The sequence below is a fragment of the Aspergillus brasiliensis genome, assembly GCF_001889945.1.
Source record: "Aspergillus brasiliensis CBS 101740 unplaced genomic scaffold ASPBRscaffold_18, whole genome shotgun sequence".
Classification (NCBI taxonomy): domain Eukaryota; kingdom Fungi; phylum Ascomycota; class Eurotiomycetes; order Eurotiales; family Aspergillaceae; genus Aspergillus; species Aspergillus brasiliensis.
The window spans coordinates 425562-450546 of record NW_027137459.1 but is presented as its reverse complement, the minus strand read 5'-3'; the positions used below and the strand labels follow the sequence as shown (position 1 = coordinate 450546).

The 24985-nt window shown below is 50.4% G+C and overlaps 13 protein-coding genes across 13 annotated transcripts; 6 read left to right on the top strand and 7 right to left on the bottom strand.

Annotated features, from left to right (window-relative positions):
* Positions 1 to 947: 947 nt before the first annotated feature.
* ASPBRDRAFT_136947 (uncharacterized protein) lies at positions 948 to 1889 on the bottom strand (the record flags this gene model as incomplete). The annotated part of the gene is made up of 1 exon (XM_067618851.1): positions 948 to 1889. One exon carries the CDS (start codon positions 1887 to 1889, stop codon positions 948 to 950), a length of 942 nt encoding a protein of 313 aa, XP_067474216.1.
* Positions 1890 to 2388: 499 nt separating this feature from the next.
* Positions 2389 to 3453, bottom strand: ASPBRDRAFT_69435 (uncharacterized protein; the record flags this gene model as incomplete). Its single annotated transcript, XM_067629032.1, has 1 exon — positions 2389 to 3453. The coding sequence occupies one exon, from the start codon at positions 3451 to 3453 to the stop codon at positions 2389 to 2391; it is 1065 nt and encodes a 354-aa protein (XP_067474215.1).
* A 524-nt stretch (positions 3454 to 3977) lies between these two features.
* On the bottom strand, positions 3978 to 4268 carry ASPBRDRAFT_136866 (uncharacterized protein; the record flags this gene model as incomplete). The annotated part of the gene is made up of 1 exon (XM_067618840.1): positions 3978 to 4268. A coding segment is annotated over one exon (291 nt), but the record flags the coding sequence as incomplete, so codon positions are not given.
* A 96-nt stretch (positions 4269 to 4364) lies between these two features.
* Positions 4365 to 4943, top strand: ASPBRDRAFT_358331 (uncharacterized protein). Its single transcript, XM_067623389.1, has one exon. The coding sequence runs from the start codon at positions 4494 to 4496 to the stop codon at positions 4782 to 4784; it is 291 nt and encodes a 96-aa protein (XP_067474213.1). The 5' UTR covers positions 4365 to 4493; the 3' UTR covers positions 4785 to 4943.
* A 605-nt stretch (positions 4944 to 5548) lies between these two features.
* On the top strand, positions 5549 to 7093 carry ASPBRDRAFT_34706 (polysaccharide lyase family 1 protein; the record flags this gene model as incomplete). The annotated part of the gene is made up of 3 exons (XM_067623263.1): positions 5549 to 6170; positions 6225 to 6309; positions 6370 to 7093. 3 exons carry the CDS (start codon positions 5549 to 5551, stop codon positions 7091 to 7093), a joined length of 1431 nt encoding a protein of 476 aa, XP_067474212.1.
* A 1276-nt stretch (positions 7094 to 8369) lies between these two features.
* ASPBRDRAFT_136906 (DNA-directed DNA polymerase delta POL3) lies at positions 8370 to 11792 on the top strand (the record flags this gene model as incomplete). The annotated part of the gene is made up of 3 exons (XM_067618847.1): positions 8370 to 8762; positions 8818 to 11003; positions 11054 to 11792. The coding sequence occupies 3 exons, from the start codon at positions 8370 to 8372 to the stop codon at positions 11790 to 11792; spliced, it is 3318 nt and encodes a 1105-aa protein (XP_067474211.1).
* Positions 11793 to 12446: 654 nt separating this feature from the next.
* On the top strand, positions 12447 to 13817 carry ASPBRDRAFT_48504 (uncharacterized protein). The gene has a single exon (XM_067626100.1). The coding sequence runs from the start codon at positions 12686 to 12688 to the stop codon at positions 13724 to 13726; it is 1041 nt and encodes a 346-aa protein (XP_067474210.1). The 5' UTR covers positions 12447 to 12685; the 3' UTR covers positions 13727 to 13817.
* A 132-nt stretch (positions 13818 to 13949) lies between these two features.
* ASPBRDRAFT_136889 (uncharacterized protein) lies at positions 13950 to 14558 on the bottom strand (the record flags this gene model as incomplete). The annotated part of the gene is made up of 2 exons (XM_067618845.1): positions 13950 to 14140; positions 14186 to 14558. 2 exons carry the CDS (start codon positions 14556 to 14558, stop codon positions 13950 to 13952), a joined length of 564 nt encoding a protein of 187 aa, XP_067474209.1.
* A 1270-nt stretch (positions 14559 to 15828) lies between these two features.
* Positions 15829 to 17597, top strand: ASPBRDRAFT_59382 (putative amino acid permease; the record flags this gene model as incomplete). The annotated part of the gene is made up of 3 exons (XM_067628053.1): positions 15829 to 17035; positions 17084 to 17424; positions 17481 to 17597. The coding sequence occupies 3 exons, from the start codon at positions 15829 to 15831 to the stop codon at positions 17595 to 17597; spliced, it is 1665 nt and encodes a 554-aa protein (XP_067474208.1).
* Positions 17598 to 17756: 159 nt separating this feature from the next.
* On the bottom strand, positions 17757 to 18896 carry ASPBRDRAFT_136699 (homocysteine S-methyltransferase family protein; the record flags this gene model as incomplete). Its single annotated transcript, XM_067618819.1, has 2 exons — positions 17757 to 17897; positions 17964 to 18896. 2 exons carry the CDS (start codon positions 18894 to 18896, stop codon positions 17757 to 17759), a joined length of 1074 nt encoding a protein of 357 aa, XP_067474207.1.
* Positions 18897 to 21601: 2705 nt separating this feature from the next.
* ASPBRDRAFT_136755 (uncharacterized protein) lies at positions 21602 to 21939 on the top strand (the record flags this gene model as incomplete). Its single annotated transcript, XM_067618825.1, has 2 exons — positions 21602 to 21751; positions 21826 to 21939. Coding segments are annotated over 2 exons (264 nt in total), but the record flags the coding sequence as incomplete, so codon positions are not given.
* Positions 21940 to 22408: 469 nt separating this feature from the next.
* On the bottom strand, positions 22409 to 23716 carry ASPBRDRAFT_78888 (putative C2H2 finger domain protein; the record flags this gene model as incomplete). The annotated part of the gene is made up of 3 exons (XM_067629428.1): positions 22409 to 22700; positions 22758 to 23395; positions 23468 to 23716. 3 exons carry the CDS (start codon positions 23714 to 23716, stop codon positions 22460 to 22462), a joined length of 1128 nt encoding a protein of 375 aa, XP_067474205.1. The 3' UTR covers positions 22409 to 22459.
* Positions 23717 to 23903: 187 nt separating this feature from the next.
* cyn1 (putative cyanate hydratase) lies at positions 23904 to 24845 on the bottom strand. The gene is made up of 3 exons (XM_067626099.1): positions 24722 to 24845; positions 24215 to 24654; positions 23904 to 24162 (listed from the first exon to the last, which is right to left on the bottom strand). Exons 1-3 carry the CDS (start codon positions 24740 to 24742, stop codon positions 24141 to 24143), a joined length of 483 nt encoding a protein of 160 aa, XP_067474204.1. The 5' UTR covers positions 24743 to 24845; the 3' UTR covers positions 23904 to 24140.
* Positions 24846 to 24985: the final 140 nt, after the last annotated feature.

The following is a 24985-nucleotide window of genomic DNA, read 5'->3' as shown; positions in this document are numbered from 1 at the left end:
TCAATTAGAGTTTCAATGTAAACGAGCCAAGGCTGGTAGAGATATGGAGTTCGATGAATGATAGATAAGTAGTATGATATACAGAGGTGGCCGACTAGCTTGCCGGTTACGTTGACTGGTACTGCAAAACGGCATTGCATGCTCCCCAGATGCGCTGATAAGCGGCTACCGCGTACCAATTATGTCGAAGTATGCCCAAACAGTTTCACATGATCAGAATGTATTATACACCAAGGCAAAGTCTCATATTGTATCTAATTCCTAACTTATCTTAAAGATACGAATCACGTAATCCGGAGCTGTCGGGATTATGCAGTCGTGTGCGGGGTAGCGCTGGTAAGCACTGGTTGTCTATCCCATGGCAGATGCAGTGTCCTTGTATAGGCGGATTGGTTTCTTTGACCGTCATGCCGCTGAGGAGTCCGTCGGATAGTTTTCACGTGCGCAGTTGCGCAGTAAAAGTAAGTATCCAAGCCCCCACCATTGCTGGCCCAGAAAATGTGAAAATCTGGTTCAGGGACATTGAGCGGAGGAGAATTTACCCAGCCAAGTAGAGTGTGGAAGACCTAACCAACCCCGGGACCAACCACGGAAGTCAAGCGTGCCACCGCTAAAAATAAAGAGGACTTCCAATGATTGCAAAAGTGGCTGAGGGGGATGTTGGAGGATTCTTTGGAGAGAAACCCCCAAAGACTGACTCTCTTCAATTAACATCACGTAAGGGATGGGATCCGGCGTGTGACCAAGACGGTACTGCTGTATTTGCAATACACAAGGCAACACCATTTGGCGGTTTCGGATTGGCCGCCCAGCTCAGCCCTACGGAGGAAATCCACCCGCCCGGGGGAGCAAGCGATCCAATCAGGGACTCTTCTCCAGACGACTATATTTATGACCTGCACAATTATTGCGTCTCATCCCTGCGCCCAAATCTTGGGTGGGTGCAACTAGTTCACAGCATGCCACCACCACGTCATTACCCGAAATAGCCACCGCTCCCCCAGTGTGAAAGGCAGCGCCAGCGGTCTGTGAAATGCCCAGCCCAACCCCTCCCGCAACTGCAGTTCCACCACTCGCCTCCAGTCCACATGATGCGCAAAATGGAGTGGGAAATGATGTTGACTGATGGACTTGATGGTGCAGTCCATGTTTGGGTGCTCCTGCAGGTCAACCTGGGGCTGTAGCAGTGCAGGATGGTCACCCTCCAGGTCTAGCTCCATCTTCAGGGATCCCGTGCTCTTGAACTGCCGCACCTGCACCGCCAAATCATGATGCCGGTGGTGAGAATCACTTGAATTCTTGTCATGAACAATTGTAAGATCGATGAGTGGGTGTCCTGAGCTTTCGATAATGTGATGGTGGGTGGGATGCGGTGCCAGGTTCACCTGAAACTGGCCCTCAACGATCAAGTTCGGTGACATAGGTTTCTGGTGTACAAGAACTCGCGTAAAACGGAGGGGAAGGTCGATGAGAGCCAAAGATTGAATCACTACTTTCTGCGGGGTTGTTCCATTTTCTGTTATCGCCCGTCGTGCCAGCCCGTTGTTCACGTAGCGAACAATATGATCGCAAATTTGGGTCTGGTACATATGCCAAAATCGTTGTAAAACCCCATTTACCCATTCCACGGTCTCCCCACGAGAAAGGATTTTATGTGCGTGGTATCGTTTGCACTCGTCGCGGATGATACGCTGGACTCGGGTCAGGTTAACGACAGCATAAGTCCGACACACTGCAAGGACAAAGAACAACCAGGTCAAACCCAAGTCGAGACGGCCAACGATCCAGGAGATGAGGCAAACGAAGATGATAATGCGGGAATCATCGTAGGTTTGTTGAAGAAGTTCGACAAGGTCGAAGGGTTCCGGGGTCAGCTTTGGTTTACCCATAGCGGTAAGAAGGAAGCGACGGTGTGGTGTTGGGAGAAGTACTTCAGTTTGAGTGCAAGGGTAGTAGTAAGTACTAGAAGTTGGAATCAAGCGTGTCGGTGTTGTTCAGGTAAGAGTATATAATGGAACTAAGCAGAGGTCCTCCATGGTCAGCCCAGCTAGCATGATGAGATGGATGTGGATGAAGAGCGGTGATGATGACGAAGAGGACTGAACCCTTTATACCGACCGCACAGGGCTGCTGCCTCTGTTCATGCAGGCAAAGCCACCGCCAAGTGCAGGGGAGGATTGACGGGCCACTATGGACTATAACAGAAAGTGATGCGGGTAATGCAAAAACTGGTCGTGAGTGGAACTTTGTAACAATCTCATTCTAATATTACGAGGTAATTTACGCTAGGCTATACACTCCGTCTTCCTGGCTTCCTCCTCTCTCCCTTCCCCTCAACAATCATTGTCACTATTCATTCTCCCCTCTCTCCTTAAATCGTCTCCACCTTCATGCCCACTTCCCAATAAGTGCCATGATACCAGCTCCCAACAATACACAGAAGATCATTCCCAGCAGATGCGACCGCCGCTTAGTCCGGTTTGGGTCGAACAGAAAGTCGCGAGCCAACAGTTCCACTAATCCACTGTAGATTAGAATGCCGGCTGAGACAGCGTCCAATACGCCCTGGACAATCTTTGCTGTCTTGGATCCCGAGTTATACGTCGTTCGAAGCCCTATGCCGATGGCAATCGAAATGGGCGTGGTGAGGCCGTATGCCATGCAGAGAACCCACGGCAGCCACCAATGACGGCCAAAGCGAAGCGCTGACATTCGGGCGCCAACCCCAAGGCCCTCAAACGCTTGATGGAAGACCAACACAGGGTACAGAGTGGTGAATTCATCTCCAGTTACCCCCAGATTAAGTCCGATAATTACCGAATGGAAGATAATACCGAATTCCAGAATCAGAAAGGCAGCGATATCTTTGCGAAATGAGCGCTCGGACTCGACTGAACGAATGTCATCTTGAGGCCCAGACTGCTTGGACCCACCATCATCATCGTTGACTGTACTCTCATCGTCGCTCTGGATCAAGTTTGCTCGGGCCAGAAAACGGTCGGTCGCGTCGTGCTCTTTTTCCACGCCATATACGCGCTCGACGTATACCTCAGAGGCCACGTCCATCAGAAATACCACCATAACAGAAATTAAGACAATAGCAGGACACCATGGATAATTTACCCAATGATCTGAGACGCCCACGCAGGTTGTGGCGCCGATACTTGCATACGCTGGATCTAAGAGGTGGATGAATGCGGTGGCGACAATAACTCCCGTGCCAAAGTATCGAGCGAAAATGTAGACAGGGTATGGGATATTCCAGCGTGGTATCCGCTTGGCTACCACGGGGAAAAGCGTACATGCTGATGATGTTATCAAGATCACAAATATCGCGGAGATGCGTGCTCCCAGATGTCCGTTGTAATCATTTTCGGACAACTGCAGGTAACAGTAGATGTCCTCCACGTTGGCAGAGTCCAGATTTACATTCGTTGGATCGAACGATGACATGGTGTCTGAGACTCACAATGTCTCCTACTTCATACGTGGGAGAGTCGACAATATATCGTATCTAAATGATAGGGTACCTTGGGGGGTTGTCAGAAGATCTTGGCCTGGCCACAGGGTCCCTCGCCCTGCACTATGTTCTGAAGCTGCTGGCAGATCCTCGCATTGGCACATACTGCCCCCAAGGTTGGGGCTGACAGCCAATGAGGCCCGCATTCCTTGCAGCTTGTCGCTCTGAAGTTCCTAATACGCTGGGCAGGTACACTTGCAAAGATGCAACTGACTCTAAAACCGGTTACCAACACAGCTGCCTTATGAGGCCACAAAGATATAATGCAACAGGAATGACCAAGAAGAATGCCAGATGGTTGAAACTCACCTCATGATTTCGAAGCCAACCCAAATAGTCGCCGTAGTGACATTTCCTGTGGGAGTGTCGCAGACGCACGAGGTTGGGAAGCTATTTCACTAGCAATAGACTCGAATTCAGGAAGAATTGGGATGTTCACAACTTCGAACATTTTGCTCTAAGCTATACCCATGATTTCCGCCTTTGGGATCTGGATCATTTGAGTACTTGCTATGCCTTTGGGAGAGATACTCAGTCTTCCCGCCGTTTCAGTTGGCCACATTTCTTCTGCTATCCCGCGCTCACACCGTTCAACCAAATGCAAAGAGTCTATCATCACTGTCTGGGTCACTGTTTCCTGACCCGGGGCTACCATGATGGCACTAACCTTTTCCTTGTTAATTTTCCGCCAATGAGAAGGAAAATAATAGGGCATCCGACCGTTGACTGCAAGACTAGCGATGAGTGACTATTGCGTCCCCTACACCCATTATCAACAAATAGATTGCCTGATCGTCAGGGTGTTGGTCTTCGCGGCATGGTACTTCCGTTCGTAAAGACTGCGCTTGGCTATCGGCTTCTCTGTTCTTCTTTCTTTTGAGCAGCCCCTGAGGTCCAAATCGCCCCGTCTCTCACTACATCCAGCAGCGGCGGCAAACGTGTTGGGTGAGACACGGCGGAGTATTCTGGGGCAATGAAGAGGGTCCTCTCATTAATGTCATTGCACAGCAGTACCACAAAATCCGTCCTCACACCACCAGCTTCCATCATTAATATGAAGTGCGGGTTGGATATGAAAACTGGACGGAGGCCACCCGGCCTTGTTCTTTGTGGAGCAGAGGTTAATATCACTTTTGACCGACAAGCTTCTCTCACCCCTAAGAGCCGGTTGTGCCGTTCGATTCCAGAAGCCAGTTTGCGTAGCAGTACGGAGCATGGTCTGATTGATTACCACGGTTTCAAGCACTGTATCCCTATCGGGTAAGGCCCAGGATCAGCCTGTGGATATGGTACTCGTCATCCTGCGTTGGTTAATCTGAGATGCAGGAAGAAACGGCGCGCACTTTGCTCCCCGCAGCACGCGGCACATTAATGATCTAGAAGCGTGTGTTATAGCGCATTGAGCCAGCAGTAATCTGGATAAGCTTGAATAGGAGTTCATGACGATCTGCTGGGGTCAATTAAGTGTGGGGAGTGAGTCCTGGCACAGTGGATCCTCTCGTCCTGACGATCACTAGGTTATCTTCTCACCCGCCTCCCAATGTGCCAATCATGATTCCCTCGGCGAAGGGTGGTATTGAGGATCATCGGTGTCTCAGACGAGCTGGAGACTGTGCGCGGGTCATAAAGTGCCGGGTCAGACATAATTGACCTGACTCGCGGGACAAGGGCTCACACCGTTGCACGATCGGCAGGCGGGAGAAAAGTATCCAGAGAGATGACCGTGGATTTGTCCCGTCCGAGGGTTTCACCATACGATCCATGATCAATCTGCGACAGGCTCCGCCCTGATTGACATGGCGGTTTCCATGTTCGCGTCAACTTCCCGTGCACACATGGCAGCTAGGGCCTAACTCTCCATGTCAGCTTCTTTGCTCTACAACTATTAAACCACCTCGCGACTTGAGTTAATCCAGCATCCATCACGAAACTAATTCACAAATTCACATTCTTTTCGTTCGTTTTTTAGAACTGCTGGTTCAGTCCTTCCTTTCACATCCACCACCTCGATCTCTGAGGCTCATTGCAATGACTTTCCTTCGTCATCTCCTGACGGCAACTGCCTTGCTTGGAGCTTCGGTCCAGGCAGCGCAGGGCGTCGTCGGCTCCCCCTTTGGCTTCGCTAGCGGCACGACTGGTGGTGGTGATGCCACTCCCGCTGCGCCCAGCGACATCAGCCAGCTGAAGACCTGGTTGTCTGATAGCACCCCCCGCGTTATCCTTATCGACAAGGAGTTTAACTTCCTGGGCAGCGAGGGCAAGTGCACCAATTGCGAGTGCTGCAAGCCGGCCTCGAACACCTGCGGCAGCTCTGGCCAGAATGCCGTCAAGCAGAACGGCTCCGACTGGTGCGGTAGCTACCCCTCCCTGACTTGCACGTACGACAACGCCGGTATCGAGGGCCTGGAAGTCGCCTCCAACAAGTCCATCGTTGGCGTGGGTAGCTCAGGTGTCCTGCGCGGAAAGGGCCTGCGCCTGGTGAACGGTGTCAGCAACATCATCATCCAGAACATCCACATCACGGAGCTCAACCCGGAGTTCATCTGGGGTGGTGATGCCATCACCCTCGATGGCACCAACAACATCTGGATCGACCACGTGAAGATCAACCTGATCGGTCGTCAGATGTTTGTTGCCGGATACGAAGCCAGTATGTTTCTTACTATCCGATACAATGATTGGGTTTGGAACTGACAGCGCACAGGTCACAGCGTCACCATCTCGAACAGCGAATTTGATGGCGAGACCAGCTGGTCTGCCACTTGCGATGGTCACCACTACTGGACTGTGTAAGTCCCATGCTCCCCAACCTCTTCTATCAGTACGGCTATCTAACTAACTTCACCTAGTCTCGGATATGGCCACAACGACCAGATCACCTTCGCCAACAACTACATTCACCACACTTCCGGCCGTTCCCCCAAGCTTGAATTCAACAGCTTCTGGCACGCGTACAACAACTACTGGTACAACAACACCGGCCATGCCTTCGATGTTGGCAAGAACACCCGTGCTCTGATCGAGGGTAATGTGATGGTCCAGGTCGACACTCCTCTCTTGGCCGACAGCAACCCTGGTGCCGTTTTTGCCGTGAACACCAGCGATGTCTCCACCTGCACCAGCACCCTGGGACGCACCTGTGTCCCCAACACCTTGATCAGCTCCGGTACTCTCTCTGGCAGTGACAGCGCGGTGATCAGCAGCTGGCCCTCTGGTGAGTCCAACGTCACCGTCATGGCCGCTAGCAAGGTTGCTTCCTACGTCAAGGCCAACGCCGGTATTGGTAAGCTCGGCAATGGATCTGGCTCCTCCAGCACCGTCAGCGCGGCCGCCACCTCCGCTGTTGCTAAGCGTGCCGACTCTGAGGACGGTGCTCCTTTTGTGCCGGCCTACTCGGAGGCTGGCCCCGGCGCCTCCGCTGCCCCCACCCAACCCTCCTGGTCTTGGAGAACGGTCACCAACGGCGCTGCTCCCACTGGAGCTCCCTCTGATGCCCCGGCCCCCCAGGGTCTTGGCGCTCCTGTCAAGGCTTCCGGCAAGCATCACCACCAGGGACACGGCCGTGGCTACTAAAGGGTGTTTGTGGCTCCGCTTCTGACTGTCAAGCTGACGATAAACGAGCTGAAACAATTCCCTTTCTTAACACATTCAGCTCAACGGTCTGAAGCCATAACTTTCGTGTACATTTCCAGACATTTCATCTTCTTTGTACATGATCAGGCTCTAGCCAGGTTGTCCCTAGCTAGTGTCTAATTTATCATATTTAGTCAATATATTAACCCTTCTAGATGGGACTATCTCACTCTATACTTCCGTAGTACGGTAGTAGGCAATAAATTTATGTAGTGTTCCTAGGTTGACAGATACCGAGATTTTGAGGCTACAGCCAGGTTATTATAGCTTACTTGTATACAGCCTCCATCATCTGCCTGATTCAAGATATCCATATACATTCACATGAGACACTTACATACTATTCCAATTATGATCCGGTCATTCAAATTCTATGTCTGGCTGGCAGTGCTATGGAGCGGCATGAAACGCCTGGCGAACGTTTTTCACCTACATTGTTTGTTTTGCAGTCTCAACCAAAGCATCTCCATTCACGAGAATACTCTGTAGAGATAGAGTGATGGATTCGACGGCCGAGTAAACGGTCATGGGGAAGTCTTGAGAATCATAGGGCGATACGACTTTGTATAGTACTACCAGTACTACCAAAATATATATTTCCGACATCGTTACTATTAGTATCAGTACTACTAGTCCCTCCCGGTTCCCCAACAGCACACAGCTGTCAACATGACACGAGTTAGTAAGGCCTTTAGTAGTTAGCCGATTATAGAAAGACCCTGAAACTACAAATTTACTATAGCACATCATGAATATTATTGAGAGCCATTGCTTTGCAATTCTACACTCTGCATGACGTCATCTATAGAGTGACACGATGGGAGGGGGCAAAAAGTCCGTAGGATTGAGCAGAGACTGGCCAGAAGGAAATAGGACTGTTCCGAACGGGTTTCAATTTACTGTGCACTAGTTTATTATTCGAAAATCATAGCAACCGATGTTCTAGAACCCCCGCAGCAATGGATGGTATGAAGTCTCGACTTTGATGCGCGGCGGCCCATCACGTGAGACACTCAACGCGTGAAGGCGTCACGTCCGGCGCGAACAAGACACGAACTTGCAGCAACTCCGGGGGAGCGCAGTTTCCCGCGACAGCCATCATTCCTCGTGAGAATACTTCCCATTGACCAAACTGCGTCTTCTCGTGTATACACCCATAAACCTTGATTATTGGATGAGTGAAACGCGTCTGCTTAGTGTTCTATGACCCTTCATCATGCCTGAAGCCGTCGCCATGCCCCAGAAGCGGGTTCTGGGCGATGCAACAAATAACGCTCGTGGTGTCGTGACGGACCCCAATGCGCTCAAGAAGCGCAAGATAGAAAATGGCCCTGCCGCCGCAATGAAACCGCCGACAAATGGCCAGCGCCGAGTTCCGGGCTCAAGCCAGCCTCAAAAGAGCCAGTTCGAAGAGGAGGTCCTGGAGAAGCTGACGCAGGACATCAACGGGTTGAAGGACAGCAATTCGGAGAAGGACCAGCAATGGGAGCGACCACCGCTGGGTGAATTTGACCCGTCCACGGAGAACATCTGTTTCCAACAGATCGATGCGGAGGAGGGGACAATCATGGGCGGCAAGACTGCCGTTCGACTGTTTGGTGTCACTGAGGTAGGCTTTGCGTATTCCCTTGATCTCGCGATCATGCTCTAATGCCCATGTTCAGGCAGGTCAATCGGTCCTCCTCCATGTTACCGGTTTCCAGCATTATCTCTACATCGCTGCGCCCGTGAACTTCACCAAAGAAGACTGCGAGCCATACCGAGCTTTCTTGGAGAGCAGAGTCGGACAGTTCCAGCCTACGATCCAGTCAGTACAAATAACGATGCGAGAGAACATCTACGGGTTCCAAGGCAACCAGAAAAGCTACTACCTCAAGATCACAGTTACGGAACCCAAATTCATTAGCAAAGTCCGGTCCGCATTAGAACAAGGCGGTGCCCAAAGCTTGAATTACAAAGGTCTCTGGAACAACTCCGATGGAGGTATTCTTACCTTCGACAACATCCAATACCTCCTCCGGTTCATGATCGATACCGATATTTCGGGCATGGCTTGGGTTGAGGCAAAGGCGGGGAAATACCGCTTATTCCAGCAACATGAGAAGGTGTCGAACTGTCAGATCGAGGCTAGTGTCGACTACCGAGATCTTATTTCTCATGCCCCCAACGGCGAGTGGGCCAAGATGGCCCCGCTGCGCATTTTGTCGTTCGATATCGAGTGCGCTGGACGAAAGGGTATCTTCCCTGAACCGAATCACGACCCAGTTATTCAGATCGCCAATGTCGTGACGCGCTACGGAGAGTCCAAACCGTTCATTCGTAATGTGTTTGTTTTGGACACATGCAGTCTGATTGTCAACACTCAGATCCTGGAATTCAAAGACGAGGGGAAGATGCTTATGGCTTGGCGCGATTTCGTGCAAAAGGTCGACCCGGATGTAATCATCGGCTACAACATTGCCAATTTCGATTTTCCGTATCTGTTGGATCGTGCCAAGCATCTGAAATGCGCAGGCTTTCCATACTGGACCAGACTGAACGGCGTGCAGTCGCAAAGCAAGGAAACCAACTTCTCTAGCAAGCAGATGGGTAACCGCGACACGAAGTCAACGAACACCAATGGTCGCATCCAGCTTGATATGCTTCAATTGGTACAACGAGACTATCACTTGCGAAGTTATACCCTGAACTCCGTGTCTTATGAGTTCTTGGGCGAACAGAAGGAGGATGTCCATCACACAATGATTACCGAGTTGTATAACGGAACTCCAGATTCTAGGCGGCGTTTAGCTGTCTACTGCTTGAAGGATGCATATCTGCCGCAAAGACTGATGGATAAGTTGATGTGCCTGGTCAACTATACTGAAATGGCAAGAGTGACGGGTGTGCCTTTCAACTTCTTGCTGTCACGCGGCCAGCAAGTCAAGTTCATCAGTCAGCTTTTCCGCAAGGCTTTGGAGCAGCAGCTCGTCATCCCGAATACGAAATCCACCGACGAACAAGATTACGAAGGTGCTACTGTTATCGAGCCTGTCAGGGGCTACTATGGCGTGCCTATCGCAACCCTCGATTTCGCGTCCCTATACCCGTCAATTATCCAGGCCCATAACCTCTGCTACACGACGTTGTTAAATAAGAATAGCATTGAAAGGCTGAAGCTTGTTAAGGATGAGGACTACATCGTGACGCCCAACGGCGACATGTTCTGTACCGCCAAAGTTCGCAAAGGCCTATTGTCACAGATTCTGGAGGAACTGCTGTCTGCACGTAAACGTGCCAAGAAAGAGCTGGCCATAGAAACAGATCCATTCAAGAAGGCTGTGTTGAACGGACGACAGCTCGCTCTGAAGATTAGCGCAAACAGTGTTTACGGTCTCACGGGTGCAACTGTCGGAAAGCTGCCATGCCTGCCTATCGCGAGTAGTACAACCAGTTATGGACGACAAATGATCGAGAAGACCAAACAGGAGGTGGAAGAGCGGTACACCATTGCGAATGGATACTCTCATGATGCCAAGGTCATCTATGGTGATACTGATTCGGTCATGGTCAAATTTGGCGTTGACAGCTTGGAGGAAGCCATGAAGCTTGGACAAGAGGCCTCTGAATATGTTTCGTCCAAGTTCCTGAAGCCGATCAAACTGGAGTTCGAAAAGGTCTACTTCCCATATCTTCTGATCAACAAGAAGCGATATGCCGGATTATACTGGACGAACCCCAACAAATACGACAAGATGGATACGAAGGGTATCGAGACAGTTCGTCGAGACAACTGCCTGCTGGTTCAGAATGTTATTGAGACGGTCCTACAAAAAATCCTGATTGAGCGAGACATTGATGGGGCACAAGAGTAAGATCACTTGCGACTACCTCTTTTGCTTGTTACTAACTGTATCGCAGCTACGTGAAGGACACCATTTCCGACCTCCTGCAAAATAAGGTCGATATGTCGAAACTCGTGATCACCAAGGCCTTGTCCAAGGATGCGTATACGGCCAAGCAAGCACACGTGGAGCTCGCGGAGCGCATGAGGAAACGTGACGCGGGTTCAGCACCAACCCTTGGCGACCGTGTAGCGTACGTCATTGTCAAGGGTGCTGGCGGGTCAAAGAACTACGAGAGGTCTGAGGACCCAATCTACGTTCTCGAGAACAACATCCCCATCGACACAAAATACTACCTCGACAACCAACTAGCCAATCCGCTCGGCCGTATCTTCGAACCCATTCTGGGAGAAAAGAAAGCTAGCCAGCTCCTCACAGGCGAACATACCCGTGCCATCTCCGTGGCCGCGCCGACCATGGGTGGACTGATGAAGTTCGCCAAGAAGACGCAAACGTGCCTTGGATGCAAGAAGCCCTTATCCGGCAAGGAAGAGGCGGAGGGCGCAGTCTGCGCTTACTGCCGTCCTCGCCTCGGCGAGCTCTACACCAAGTCATTGACCAAAGTATCAGACCTGGAAGTCCGGTTCGGACGACTCTGGACCCAATGTCAGCGGTGTCAGGGCAGTTTGCACTGTGAGGTCATCTGTTCGTCCAGAGATTGCCCCATTTTCTATATGCGTATGAAGGCAAAGAAGGATGTGGAGGATGCACAAAAAGAACTGTCTCGCTTTGATAATGATGCTGGTGCATGGTAATGATACAGTGATATTTTGGGTATGATATAGCAGCTTGTATGACTAGTCTTGGGTTCAGATACGGCGCATTGGGCAATAGCATGGGGTTCATATACTATGATTGAATAATATCAACAGCTTTGTATGGAATATTTGGTGTTCAATCATGTGGCTGGGTTGATCTATAGAACCAACCGTACCACGCGGAGCAAGATACCAAAATAGTGCAAGCATAGTGCTAGGGAGCACGTCGCAAAACTTTACAACCAACCAACCAACCAACCAGATGTGTACCCAGTAGTACTGTGGCTGGCTGAACTTCTAGTCGATGAACCGATCAGCTGAACCCTGATAAACAGCTAGAACTGGGGAGCCAAAGTCCTCGCTTACAGTTGGGAAAGTTATGGGCTGATTGTAATGCTGCCAAGACACAAATATATCCAAAAAGTTGCGAGGAGGCTTAACCGGGTACTAGAGACAGACAGCTGAGAGTGGAGACTACTAGTGCAGCTAAACTTCTATACTGAAAGTCTAAAATACCGTTGGGTCCTGTGCCCAGGTCAGACGGCGATGACCGTTCGCAACGTTAGTGCTTACGGATGAATCTCGATTGGACGTGTCGGTTAAACATAAATTGGAGATAGTAGCCATTTAGGCTTGTCTGGGGCCGAGCTAGTATACTACCGCTTTAGCGGTTTTGGGGGCCGAAAGAACTTTACAGAGAGGCTCAGTGGAATGAATGCATGCGGCTCCAGACTAAATCCCTGAGAAGAGATCGTAATAAGCAGGCTCTGAGAGAACAGATATTTAAGCCTCGATGGACCCATTCTTCAAGTGACTGTCATCATAAAATTCTTAATACAATCAATCGAGATCATTTAGCATTCTTCCATCCTTCCTTCCTCCCTCACGAAATGACTGTCACTCCACCTCCCCGACGAGTTCTCCTCGTCAGCGTCCCTCGCTCAGCATCCCACCTGCTTTTAAAAATCGTGGACATCCACAACCAACCCAAATTCCTCACCAATGAACAAGGCGGCTACTTCTTCTTCCCGGCCTTCGCGCCCGCCATTCACGGCGGATACGCCGCCACGCCACTGAACGAATGGACCAGCGCGCAAAAGGACGAAGTCAAGGCCTCATTCCAAGGCTGCGTCGACAGTCTGGAAGAGTACTCGGAACGAGCACAGAAAGACAACAAAGCCATGTTCATCAAGGAGCACGCATACTGGTTCATGAATCCAGCCGTGATGCACGAACTGGTAACCGGAAAGGAAGCCCCGGAGCTCTCCAAAGCCTTCCAGCTGCATTTATCCGAGAGTAGCTACGGCCCACAACAGAGCTTCTCGCCCTCCAACAAGACCGTCCTGCCGGATGAGTACCTCCGCAGTTGGCAAGTGGCGTTTATTATCCGCCACCCAGCATTAGCATGGGCGTCGATGTATCGCGCCATGACCAAGATCAAGGGGTTCGGGGGCATGGGCGATGAGTTCATGGGGGTGTGGAAGACGAATACGACGTTACGGTGGACGCGCATGGTGTATGATTGGTGTTTGGAGCAGGGTACGCAGCCGCCGGTGCTGATCGATGCGGATGATGTTACGCATAATCCGGCGGTGGTGAAGCGGTTTTGTGAGCTGACGGGGCTGGATCCGGAGAAGATTCAGTATGAGTGGAGTGAGGAGACGGTTAAGGGGACGGGTCCCGGGATGCATGATCATGGAAGTGAGCATTATGAGATGCAGTTTAAGATCAATTGTGTCATGCGCTCGACGGTTGATGCGTCGTCCGGGATTATTAAGGATAAGACGCCGACGGGTCCGATTGATATTGATGTGGAGGTGCAGAAGTGGAAGGCAGAGTTGGGAGATGAGGCGGCGCAGTTGTTGCAGGAGGCGGTTTTGGAGTCGATGTCGGATTATGAGTATCTTAAGGAGCGTCGGATTGTCGTATAAATAGTATTATCTCTGATGATTATTCTCGGTATTACTTTATAGATATTGATTGCTTCGGTTAATTGGAAGAGAAATGCATCGCTGAGTTGAGAAATATTTTCTCACTGCATAAACACATGACTGTAGCTAGCTAGGAGAAGTAACCACCGTTACCTAGAAGAGTAACACTTTTTAGTAAAGATCTTCATCAACAACTCTGCTACTAAGCTAATTAAACCACGGATCAAGTAACATCTCTCATGATAACATCCCCATCAGCATCAACCAAACGAAGCCTACCATCTGACCGACCTCTGATCGACTTCCGAAAAGTACTGTAATTAGGTTGATGGGATCGTCTCTGACCAAACGGCTTATGAGGCGAATAGCTCGCTACTGAAGCAACACCATGTTTATCGAATGGGCGACACTGTTCTGGCAGATGGACACTGATCTAATTCGTCTGGGTGTGCCCTTGACTACCTTCTGGAACCTGACTCGAAGACCCAAAGGCACTAGCCCACGAACTCACAGTACGAGTATCGATAGCTTGCTGGTGTTGATTTAGCTGCCCGGAGGTCGTCGTAGATACGCGTTGGTCTTCGCTGTTACCGGAGGACGACGACAACAAGCTATGATCTGAGGTGAGATCGTTGATGCGATGCGAATCATGATGAGTAGTCTGGGATTGCTGTTTCTTTAAGATAGGTGGCAAGAAAATGTCGGTGTCGGTGTCGCTAGAGGAATCAGGTTCGGTGTTGGTTCTGATCTCCGACGGCATAAATGTTCTGTCTTTCTGGCTGCTTAGCCGGCGGCCAGCACCAGCTGCAAAGGAGTTTGAGGAGCCTGCCATGCTGATATTTAGTTGACGCTATCCTGCAAATTATTTTGATTAGCAAGAGTTAGAGGCTTCAAGATGTCAATTATCTTGACATCAGCGCCGCACTATCTGGAGAGGAGGAATATTACTACCGCCTAGAAGGAGCCTCGGAGTCACACGTTTGCTGAGGGTGTTTACGGTGCATAGTTCTGTGAGCGAAGGATTGATAGAAGGCATTCTGAGTATGTGGTACTAATGGCATTCACTACTGCTACTTCAGTGAATGAAGATCCAGGCACATATTCCGGCAAGGAAGCGCCTCCAGGTCACCACCATCGCATATACTCTTGTAGAAGGTGTGATTAAGCTTAAAGCCGTTCCGAGACCGTCCACCTGTTGGGCTCGCAGATACGCTAAAGTGAGTCTTCGCCTTAGTAATTTACTAGCTAGTAGCTATAGACTAGAATGATATTCGCGGCTCGGGATCTTTCTCCACTAGCTAACTTTTGCGTCATGGACAAGGTTCATGGTTGGATGATATGTCAAAGTCAAACCCTCCACCTGCGCTTGAGGAGTCAACTGGCAGCCTAGAAACTGCCCCTGAAACGACAGATGCTGGATCTGCTATATTCTCGTGTACATAGTTTAGATAGTTAGCAAGCAAATTGTTACTGACGCATATGACTAAGCTCGACTGGTCATGTGGAGACTAGCCTGAAGCAGACAGACGAGGGCTACCTTATCAGCAGTGCCATCACGTGCCCACACAGATCCAGATCCGGTTGAGGTTCTTCCCGTTGTTCCAGAAAAACTTTGATCGATCGACAAAGTCAATTGTTAGTTCGCCACGCAGAGTGACAATGAGACGGGGATGTTTACCGCTCAGAACTTGACATTCACTTCCCCCGGACAGCCAAGACATGTCTGCTTAGACCCCCAGATGCCCAGGAATCGACTCCTCTACAGCCCGTGTGGAGGCGCGGCCAGCATCACCTCATTCTGTGACTAAAATTGCCATCTTCAACTGCTGTTCAATCGACAATCACACCGTGCAAGTGGGGCTTGTTGCCGCGTGTCCAACCAAAGAAATGCCTCGAGACGAGTGGAGAAGTACGAGGAGGAGACTGTGGTGCGAACGTGGTTCCCGATGTCGCGATGCAGGTACCCAGCGGCGAATAAAACATTTTTCTCCGCGCGCGGCCGAAGTGTGGCGAGCTGTCGCTGTCGCCTTTAAGACTCTGGGGTGAACCTCTCCTTCTCCAGTGTGTCACCTCTCCTACAACCTCGCATCTTACCCGCCAAGATGCACCAGTCCACCACTGTCACCATGGAGGACGAGAAGATCGGCCAGTACGGCTACGGTGGTCCTCAGGTGGTCAATTATGACGATGAAGGTCCCCCACTCAAAGGTGAGCTGGAGCTCAACGTCGGTGGCCGTGGTGCTACTCAGCGGCGGTTGAAAAACTACCAGGTCAGCATGATCGGGTTCTGTGGTGGAATCGGAACCGGTCTGTTTGTGGGAGCAGGCTCTGCATATGCACAAGCAGGTCCTGCTGGCTTGCTGCTGGCCTACATCGTGATTGGATTTGTGCTGTGGTGTGTGATGCAGAGTATCGCGGAACTGGCTACCTTGCTGCCTACAGCGGGATCTTTCCCTCACTGGGCCACTCGCTTCATCGATCCGGCTGTCGGCTTTTCCCTCGCTATCACATACGGTTACTGTTATACGATTGCAATCGCGTCAGAGGTGTCCGCTTCGGCGGTCATTGTTAGCTACTGGACAGATATCACACCGGCCGTAGTGATTACGGTCGGACTGGTATTGATTCTGGCTATCAACCTGATGAGTGTACGCTTCTATGGTGAAAGTGAGGTTATCGCGGGTGCTATCAAGGTCTTGTGCTTTGTTGGATTGGTCATTGTTGCCATTGTCATCACCTCCGGTGGCGGTCCCAATCACCAAACCATCGGATTCCGCTACTGGCACAACCCCGGACCCTGGACGAACTACAACGGCATCACCGGCCCGACAGGACACTTTCTCGGTTTCTTGTCCGCCTTCGTCAACGCGTCCTTCAGTTTCGTCGGTGTCGAGACAGTCGTTATCACCGCCGCCGAATCGGTCGACCCGCACTACTCCATCCCCAAAGCCGCCCGTCGCGTGACATACCGAATTGCGTTCTTCTACATTCTTGGTGCCCTCCTCATCGGACTCATTGTCAGCCCTCAAAACCCCAACCTTGTCTCCGGTTCCGACAACGCCAACAGCTCTCCTTGGGTCATTGCCATCAAGCAGGCCGGAATCAGCGCCCTGCCGTCCGTGGTCAACGCCTGCATTCTTATTTCGGCTTGGTCCGCAGGCAATTCCTATTGCTGGGTGGGATCGCGCATGATTGTGGCCATGACGACCGACCGCCAGTTGCCGCAGGTGTTTGGCCGGGTCAACAAGATGGGCGTGCCGTACGTCGCCGTCATTACCTCGTGGCTTTTTGGCCCATTGGCATATCTGAGTAAGTGATACCGATTTCTTCTGTCGGTCCGCAATTAACCCTCTATAGGTCTTGGATCCGGTGGTCCGGCGCAGGCTTTCAGCTGGCTTCTCAATCTGAGCACCATTGCTGGGCTGATCGCGTGGGCGACACTGTCCTTCTGCTACATTCGCTTTTATTCCGCCATGAAAGCGCAGGGTGTCAGTCGGGACACTTTGCCGTGGCAATCGCCTTTTCAGCCCTACACGGCGTGGGTGGGTTTCATTGGATCGACGATCATTACCCTGGTGGCGGGTTTCCCCGTGTTCCTCAAGGGTAACTGGTCCACCTCGGACTTTTTCGCCTCATATGTGGGCATTCCTATCTTTATCGTGCCGATTATCCTCTGGAAGGTCTTCAAGCGCACGAAGGTGAGCAGCCCTGTTCTTTATTTTGTACCAAGTGATGTTGCTAACTGGTGGTGCAGTTTGTTCGCAGCTCCAACATCGACCTCTGGTCCGGTCGGCTGCAGGAGGGCGAGATTGTTATCAGTGAGGGCGGGCCCAAGACCCGTCTGAGACGCTTCGTGGACTGGTTCTTCTAAGTGTGGGCTGGTTCCTTTCAATTCAACTTTTTTCTGTACATTTGTGCATCTTTCGGCAGAGATACCCATTATGTTTTTTCATGCAATTTCAACAATTTGCACCCCGTCACAAAAGTTTATACTTTATACATAGATAGATATATTATACAAGTTTAATCTTCATTCCGGGCGGAGCTGTTCGCGAAGCCTCTTGATATCATTGAACGAAGCCTTGCAGCACCCACCAACGAGAACAGAGCTGAACTGGCTAGTCGCGCACGCGTCATTGACCACTTGTGCCAATTGCACCTCCCAGGGTCGCTAATCAGTTAGCATCATCCTACAAACATCACACCCACAACCAACAATAGAAAGGCTCCAACTTACCGAATCACCTGCACCACCACTCTTGTCCTTGACCTTCTTCTCCCACGTCTGCGTCGTAGTATTATAAACCTCCCCCTGCGTCCCATCAGGATACAACACCAACGCAGGCCTCTCCTTAATCCGCCCATCCCTCAACAACCTCCCCACCGCATCCGCAAACAACCCTACCAACCGGGGCAACTTATGCATCTTGGTACAATTGATCCCAATTCCCCACGGCGTCGCACCCCCATCGATAGGCAACAACGCCGCCTCCACCACCTCATCGACGGTACCCCCATCAGGCAATGTATCCTTATCCTCGAGGGGGAACACACAAGCCACCCAAAACGGGATCCCGGAACAAAACTCTGAAGATCCCACAGCCCTCCTCACAGCCCTCACCTCGTCAATCCTCGGCACTGTCTCCATGGCAATATACTTGACCCTCTCACTCAACTTCGTCGCCACTGCCTCATCATTGAAAAGTGACAGACGATCCACATGCCACCCCCACAACTTCTCCTCCGTATCATGCTCCCCATCATACGCCCCACTATACTCCTGTCCTGGAATCATACACGCGCCATAGGGACCTAGACTCAGCGCCACAGACGCAGACGTATCCTGTACTGCTTGTCCGGCGACGTCGAGCGCAGTGCGCAGGTACGGGGCGATACTGGCGCGGGGGATGCCCGTCGGGTGGGAAGGGGTTTTTGTGCGTAGAAACCCCTCTGGGGAGACTTGGTAGGTGGCGGTTAGGAGGACGTCGACGGCGGCGGTGGTGGTGAAGTCGCGTTGGCAGGATAGGAGGGTTTTAGGGTCGGAGATCATTAGGTGTGAGGACCAGAGCGGGGTGTCCGTGCTGGTGAAGGCGATGTTGTAGTGGTCTTGGAGGGAGGTGCCGAGACCGCCGTCGAGGATTAGGATCGGAGTAGTGGTTGGAGATGCCATTCTGGTGGTGGACTCTGTAGTTGTTGAGGTAGTGAGTGATTAGAAATTGGGGACAATGGGAGGTGAAATGAGGGGAGGGATCTGAGACGAGAGGAAATATTCTGGTGGAATTGCGACAACGGGAATGCGAATGCTCTCTGCCCCGCAATGTGGGGTTGTTTGCGTAGGTTGCAATTTGCGATCGGGTTGGGTTTATCTATGGTGTACAACCATAACCGTTTGTATGAATAGGATGGTGCAAAGATAGTATATAAGATGATTCACTGAGGTATGCTCAATTGCTATGGATGCTGGCTGGCATTGTTCGTGGATGTTCTTTCTGGTGGTGGTGGAAATCACGGGACGTCATCGATTGTCTACTTTTTGGCGCGCATTCCAGCGGAGCCCTTCCTCTTCTAGAAGCTGTCTACTTCTTGACAGGCGGTATAGCTGCTTTCTTGAACCTCAGGCGGAGATTTCTATAGGAGAATAATCCTTCATCATTCTCATATTCAGGGATGTGATCCAGAGACTCCCTTGGTAATTTTAATGCTAACAATGTCACAGATCATCACATCACTTCCTCGTGAACCTTCGCGACCATACACCATCCATAAGTGTCTCAATAGAAGCAACGATGTTGCTCTCAGTTGACCGCATGGCTAGGCAGCTGTCTACTACTTGAAATAACTCCAGAGGCTTGCATCGACAAGATCTTCAATAATGCTGCACATCGCCGATCACAAAACTATGATGCGAGCGGTGTGCCATTGCTGTGACAGGCACCAGCATCACCACAGCTAAGCCATCATCTATCTACTTTAGACCTTAGCTCATCAAGCTAAGTAAATACCTCGGCGAACCGACGAGTGGGTAACAAGAAAGGAACAGGCACCTCCATACTACAGTTACCATCACCTACGCAGGATGATCCTTGCAGCTTATTCCGACCACCAATCAAGTTGTCCACACTGAAGTTGATTGATAGGCAGAGCCGTTCTCTCAACGACAGCAGACCCATCCGCTAGAGAATGGATTAGAATAGAATACTCTCTGTAATTGCCTGTAAGTTGCATGACATCCATGTCAAATCTGCGACCGTCCCTGTCAGGATTGTGGCTTTGCTCAATAGTCCACCCGCCCGGTCATATCACTCATGTCGCACCCTGATACACAGCCCCAGCCACAATGTTCCACCTAGAGTGATCTATTAGATTAGATGCATGGGATGGCACACATTCCGCGGAGCTAATAACAGCAAATCAATCAGCCACTACATACGAGTCTAGACTGTCACGGCGGCTAACTCTTCCAGCCATCCAGTCTTTACCGCTAGCAGCTACCAATGACGACGAATGGAAAAGCGAAACTCCCTCATACGATTGATTCTGTACTCCGTAGACCCTGCAGAGTTTTTACAATGGTAGAGAGCCAGCCAGCCAGACAGATAATCCTCGCAATCTGATGCAAGGGACCATGGAACAGTCAGTCGGCCAACGGTCTCGTCTCATACTGTCAATAATAACAGCCGCAGTATCTTTATCCCGGGCCAATGCAACTCGGTAATAGTGTCCGGTAACTGGGGCATCGGTAAACGAAAAAAAAAAAAAAAAACGAAAATGAGGTTGCCTAAGACCCTTTTAGCGATAGTGCTAAGAATAGAGCGGTTTAGCATAGCCCCATTGGCCGAGCATCCAAGCAAAGCTTAGGTAAAGCTTGGATTGTATTGTATTGTTTCTGTAATGGGATCTTTGTAATCGGAGTTAGTTATCGACAGCAACGCGTTTCGACTGACCAAAATTGAGTCGGACGACGGAGCGAAAGCAGTATGACTAGCTGCCGATCCCCGGTAATTGGGCAACCCTCAAGGGCTCTAAGTTTGCGAGAGACATGAAAGTTACGAGACTATTGAGTTGGGAGTCTTGGACAGTACCACCGTGGACCGCTTACTACGTATCAGATGGCAGCACTCCGTAAAATGTCAACAGTAAGCGAAGGAAGATAAGCAAGTAAGCATATTACTTGGTTAACCACCGAGAAACAAATAAGAAAACCGAGGAGAAAAAGACTGACACCGTCATCCGAGCTCCTCACCTGGTTCTCTGCATGAACCGCGCGTCTATAACACTCTCCAAGTATAGACAAGCAAGCCTCAACTCGGCCCAAGTTTCATACGACCACCACATATACAACACAGCCCAGCCAAGCCAAGCCCGGCCACGGCAAACCCGGCAACAACACCCCTCAGAGAGAATGGAACTTATCAGTCAACAACAACCTAACCAGGAATAGTCCCATGACAAAGTAACATCCAAGTTGGCCGTGCCAAGACTGCTAGCCGGCAGGGCTGAGCGGGTTGACGTGGACCTTCTCGTGGCTGTGAGTGGCTGATTTGGGCCAACCTCCCCGCTTTTCTCAGCAATGATTTCTTCCCAGTGACGCCCACCCGTATCATTACATCAGTAATACACGCTTACTTTACAGTTTACAGAGTAACTTGACCCACAACGGCATGAGAATGGGCGTGGACCCCTGATCCAGAGAATGTAATGGATCGATCATCTTTAAAACATAAATAGCGGGCTGGGGTCCTGTCTTTTTGTTCGTGATTCTTCATTACACACAACACAGCTACTTTAGATACTTATCTCTATCTATCTATCTATCTCTATCTCTACTCTCACCACTTCATCTATCTATCTACAAACACTCTATCTACAACTACATCAATCAAAATGGTTTTCAACTGGTTCAAGTCTACCAAGGAGGAATCCACCTCTACCCAGCAACCCACCTGGGACGCCAACACCATGACCATGCAGCAGCCTTCTAGCCCCGAGGCTCCTTCCACTGAGCGTGTTGTTACGGAGCAGCCTGTACGAATCCCTATCCCTATCACTATCACAGACTTCTTTTCATCCCTAGTGCGAAACTAACGAATACTCTATAGAACTCCCAGGAAGAAATGAAGATGAACCTGCGTGGTGGTGGTGCCGGTGATGTGTGCTGCGGAGTGTACGTTCCCCCGTTCCTCCTCCCTTCCCTCCTCTCCACATCATCATAATAGTTATACTAACTAATAATCTAGTTGCGCCGGTCTTCTCTGCTTCGAGTGCTGCGAAGAGTGCTGCTAAACAGCTCGCTCTCCCTCCCTCCTCCTCATCATCATCATAACTATACATACGGTCGACGAACAACGATGAAAGAAAAGAAAGAAGAAAGAAGAATACCCCTCCAGAGACGAGCTATGAAATGCGCACCCCGGACAAAGTGGATGTGATGTGAAACTTGGGTTCGGGTCGATGATTTCTATGGATGGATGGATGGTGTTTCAGTTGCTTTTGGATTTGCTGCCCTTGCGAGATCGCTTATACCCGGTGTATTTATCCCATCTACGATTGCTCTAATGTCGCTTGGTTCTATAAATGAATTGAGATAAATTTTGTGTCTCTGTGATAATCTCTTATATGACGGCTGGTCAGTGCGCTGTAGATTTAACTTGGATTCATATTAAACTAAGCAATTTTGTTGCTACATTTGTCGCGCGCTAACTCTGCATTTTGTAAGCCAGATCCTCGGATTCATCAATCCATCAAATGTTTCTCCTCTGGTTCATATTCCAGCTTCTTCGGACCCATCGGGCCAGCTGCATACTCAACGCTACCATCCTCGAAAAGACCGATTGACTTGACCAGTCCTCCACTAATGTCATTTATGACCTGGCTGAAATGAAGGCCCTTGTTCACTTTGCATCGAGTACTGGCCGACTCGCAATGGGCCACCAGGGCAGCCGCCGTTTTGAATATGCGAAGACATCCAGGGCACCTAATTAGCCGTGAGTCAGACCACAGTCAACAGTCATCCAAGCAGGCAACGGCTTACTGAATGCTCTTGTTCTGGTTGGTCTTCACTACGACATGCTCCTCAAAGTCCTTCATGCTGGAGAATTCAGCCTTACAGGGACAGATAAACTTGCCACTGAAGGAATTGAAGTAAACGGTTGGGTCCCAGTTCTGGTCCAATATGCGAAGAGTGTGTCCTGCGTCGAAGTTAATGCCAAATGCGCTATTTGGGCCTGGGCTCGGTGGCCCGGCACCCGATGCGGACATCCTCCCCACTGATACTCTGGAATCAATCGATTGTCTTCTCATTCCGCTTGCCATAGACGGAGACGCCATTGACGCCTTGTCTCTCCATTCTGGATCTTTGGAGTTGAGTGATAGACCGCTCACCCCGCTTACCATCGATCGAGTGGCCTCGTCGTTGTCAAAGTCCATCTCCAACAGGTTCTGCTCAAGTCGGACTCCACCGTTGTCATCTTGGGGATCTGGATCAGCGCTCTCTTCCTCGCCTGTCTTTAGAGTCTCCCTGAAAAGGAGTCTTTTTGACTGTTCCTGTAGGAGACTAGACAAGGGGATATTTGGGCAATCGCCGCTTTCAACGTGATTTACCATGGCACCTGCCTGTCTGAATTTCTGCCCGCAGCCGTAGCAGTTGATGTTCTGCGGAGTTCGGTGTTGCTGTACAAGTACCGGATGAATCAGTTCAAGTATGATGTAGAAGGTTGATAATTGGATATAGAGGAATCTTACCTGGCGGGTGTGAACGTCTCTACCACCCTCGCTGCGGAAATCGATCCCACAAACCACACAAACGATATGCTTGTCACTCTTGATTTTGTGGAGTAGGAGATACTCGTCATCCTGGAAGTCCTCGTCACAACGGTTGCAGTAGTCGTGTTCGTTCACCTTGTGTCTCTTCATCTCCCACTCCGAATTGAAGACATTGTTGCAGTCTTTGTAGGTGCAGGGCACCCTGGTGGGGGGTTCTTGAGTGGACATCTCGAAACTCGTCAGCTAGATGCAGAGAGTGTATCTAGATAATTGAGGGAAGATGAGTGTGTATATCAACAAAGAGTTTAGAGGGGTAGACAGTTGTAGGATTGCAAGATTCACAGTAGAGTCGGTGAATGAGAAGTCACTCTGGACGACAGCTGCCAAACTAGGAAGGCATGCACTGGAAGCGAGACGGAGCAAGAGTTGCTAGGTGCACTTTTATATTTTGTATAATGCACATGGTCCCACATATCACATGGAATGAAATGAATCAAACATTCCCATCACTTATGTCTCACTTCATACCTACAGCGAGTCAATACACGCCCACTGGCCACAATTTATTGACAATTCATAGAAAAGTTTCATTAGCTATTCATTTACAGAAACCTATATATGCACCATCAAGCTTAACCTCGATACACTGCAATTAGAACCGCGAGAACGGTAGCCTATTGACGTCAGTATATCTTCCACGACCATCAATCAACAAAGATAACTTACCACTTTCCACGCAGAGTGATCACAGCCCAGTTATTTCCATCGGCATCCGTCTCCTTCTCCACTTTAGTCGAGAAAGAGATAGCGCTCATGATACCATCACCGAACTTCTCATTCAGTACCGCCTTATACGCATACCCATAGTTCTGCACAATCTCATACAACCGATAGATCAACGGCTCCTTGGGAGGCATTTCAACGGTGCGACCACGGTCGGGGAAACCACTAAGCCTTTCTTCCAGAACATTCTGAGGGATGGCGAGGAGCGACGCGAGCTTCTCAATGTCTTCGGGGGACGCCTTGGCCTGGCCATAGAAGATGGCGGCGGTAGCCACTTCATTGCGGCCGATGTGCTGGGCAATCTGCTCGAAGCTCAGCTTCTTGGCGGCTTTGGCCTTGAACAGGGTCTCCGACGCGGACGGGAGGTTGGGATGCTGGGCAGTCTGTTGTTTGGAGGCGATGAGCTCATTATTCTTGTTTCTGGCATGACTTATTAGTGGGCGGACTTACGTCAAGGGTGGCGAGAGACATTGTGTCGGTGGTATTCTGAGCAGAAACGGCGATGGGAAGGATTTCTTGAAATTGGAGTTGTTCGAGAGACGAAGCCAATGTAAGTAAAATGTTGGCCAAGGTCAACTAGTTGTAGATGGAGGGATGTCATTCTTAAATAATTGGCGGTGATCCGCTTTCTCCAACTTCGGTGCGGGGTCACTTGCCGCCTCGCTGCAACGGTGGGGGCTCGGTAGGTGAGGGGAGCATCAGCGAACAATCAAT

Bases quoted from the DNA above. Each gene is read 5' to 3' on its own strand.
- cyn1 (XM_067626099.1), bottom strand. From the start codon at position 24,742: ATGTCTCTCGCCACCCTTGAC. The intron at 24,655-24,721 runs GTAAGTCCGCCC...TCCAAACAACAG, and splicing joins TGTCTCTCGCCACCCTTGAC to ACTGCCCAGCATCCCAACCT. The intron at 24,163-24,214 runs GTAAGTTATCTT...TGACGTCAATAG, and splicing joins ATCACTCTGCGTGGAAAGTG to GCTACCGTTCTCGCGGTTCT.
- ASPBRDRAFT_358331 (XM_067623389.1), top strand. From the start codon at position 4,494: ATGAAGAGGGTCCTCTCATTAATGTCATTGCACAGCAGTACCACAAAA.
- ASPBRDRAFT_48504 (XM_067626100.1), top strand. From the start codon at position 12,686: ATGACTGTCACTCCACCTCCCCGACGAGTTCTCCTCGTCAGCGTCCCT.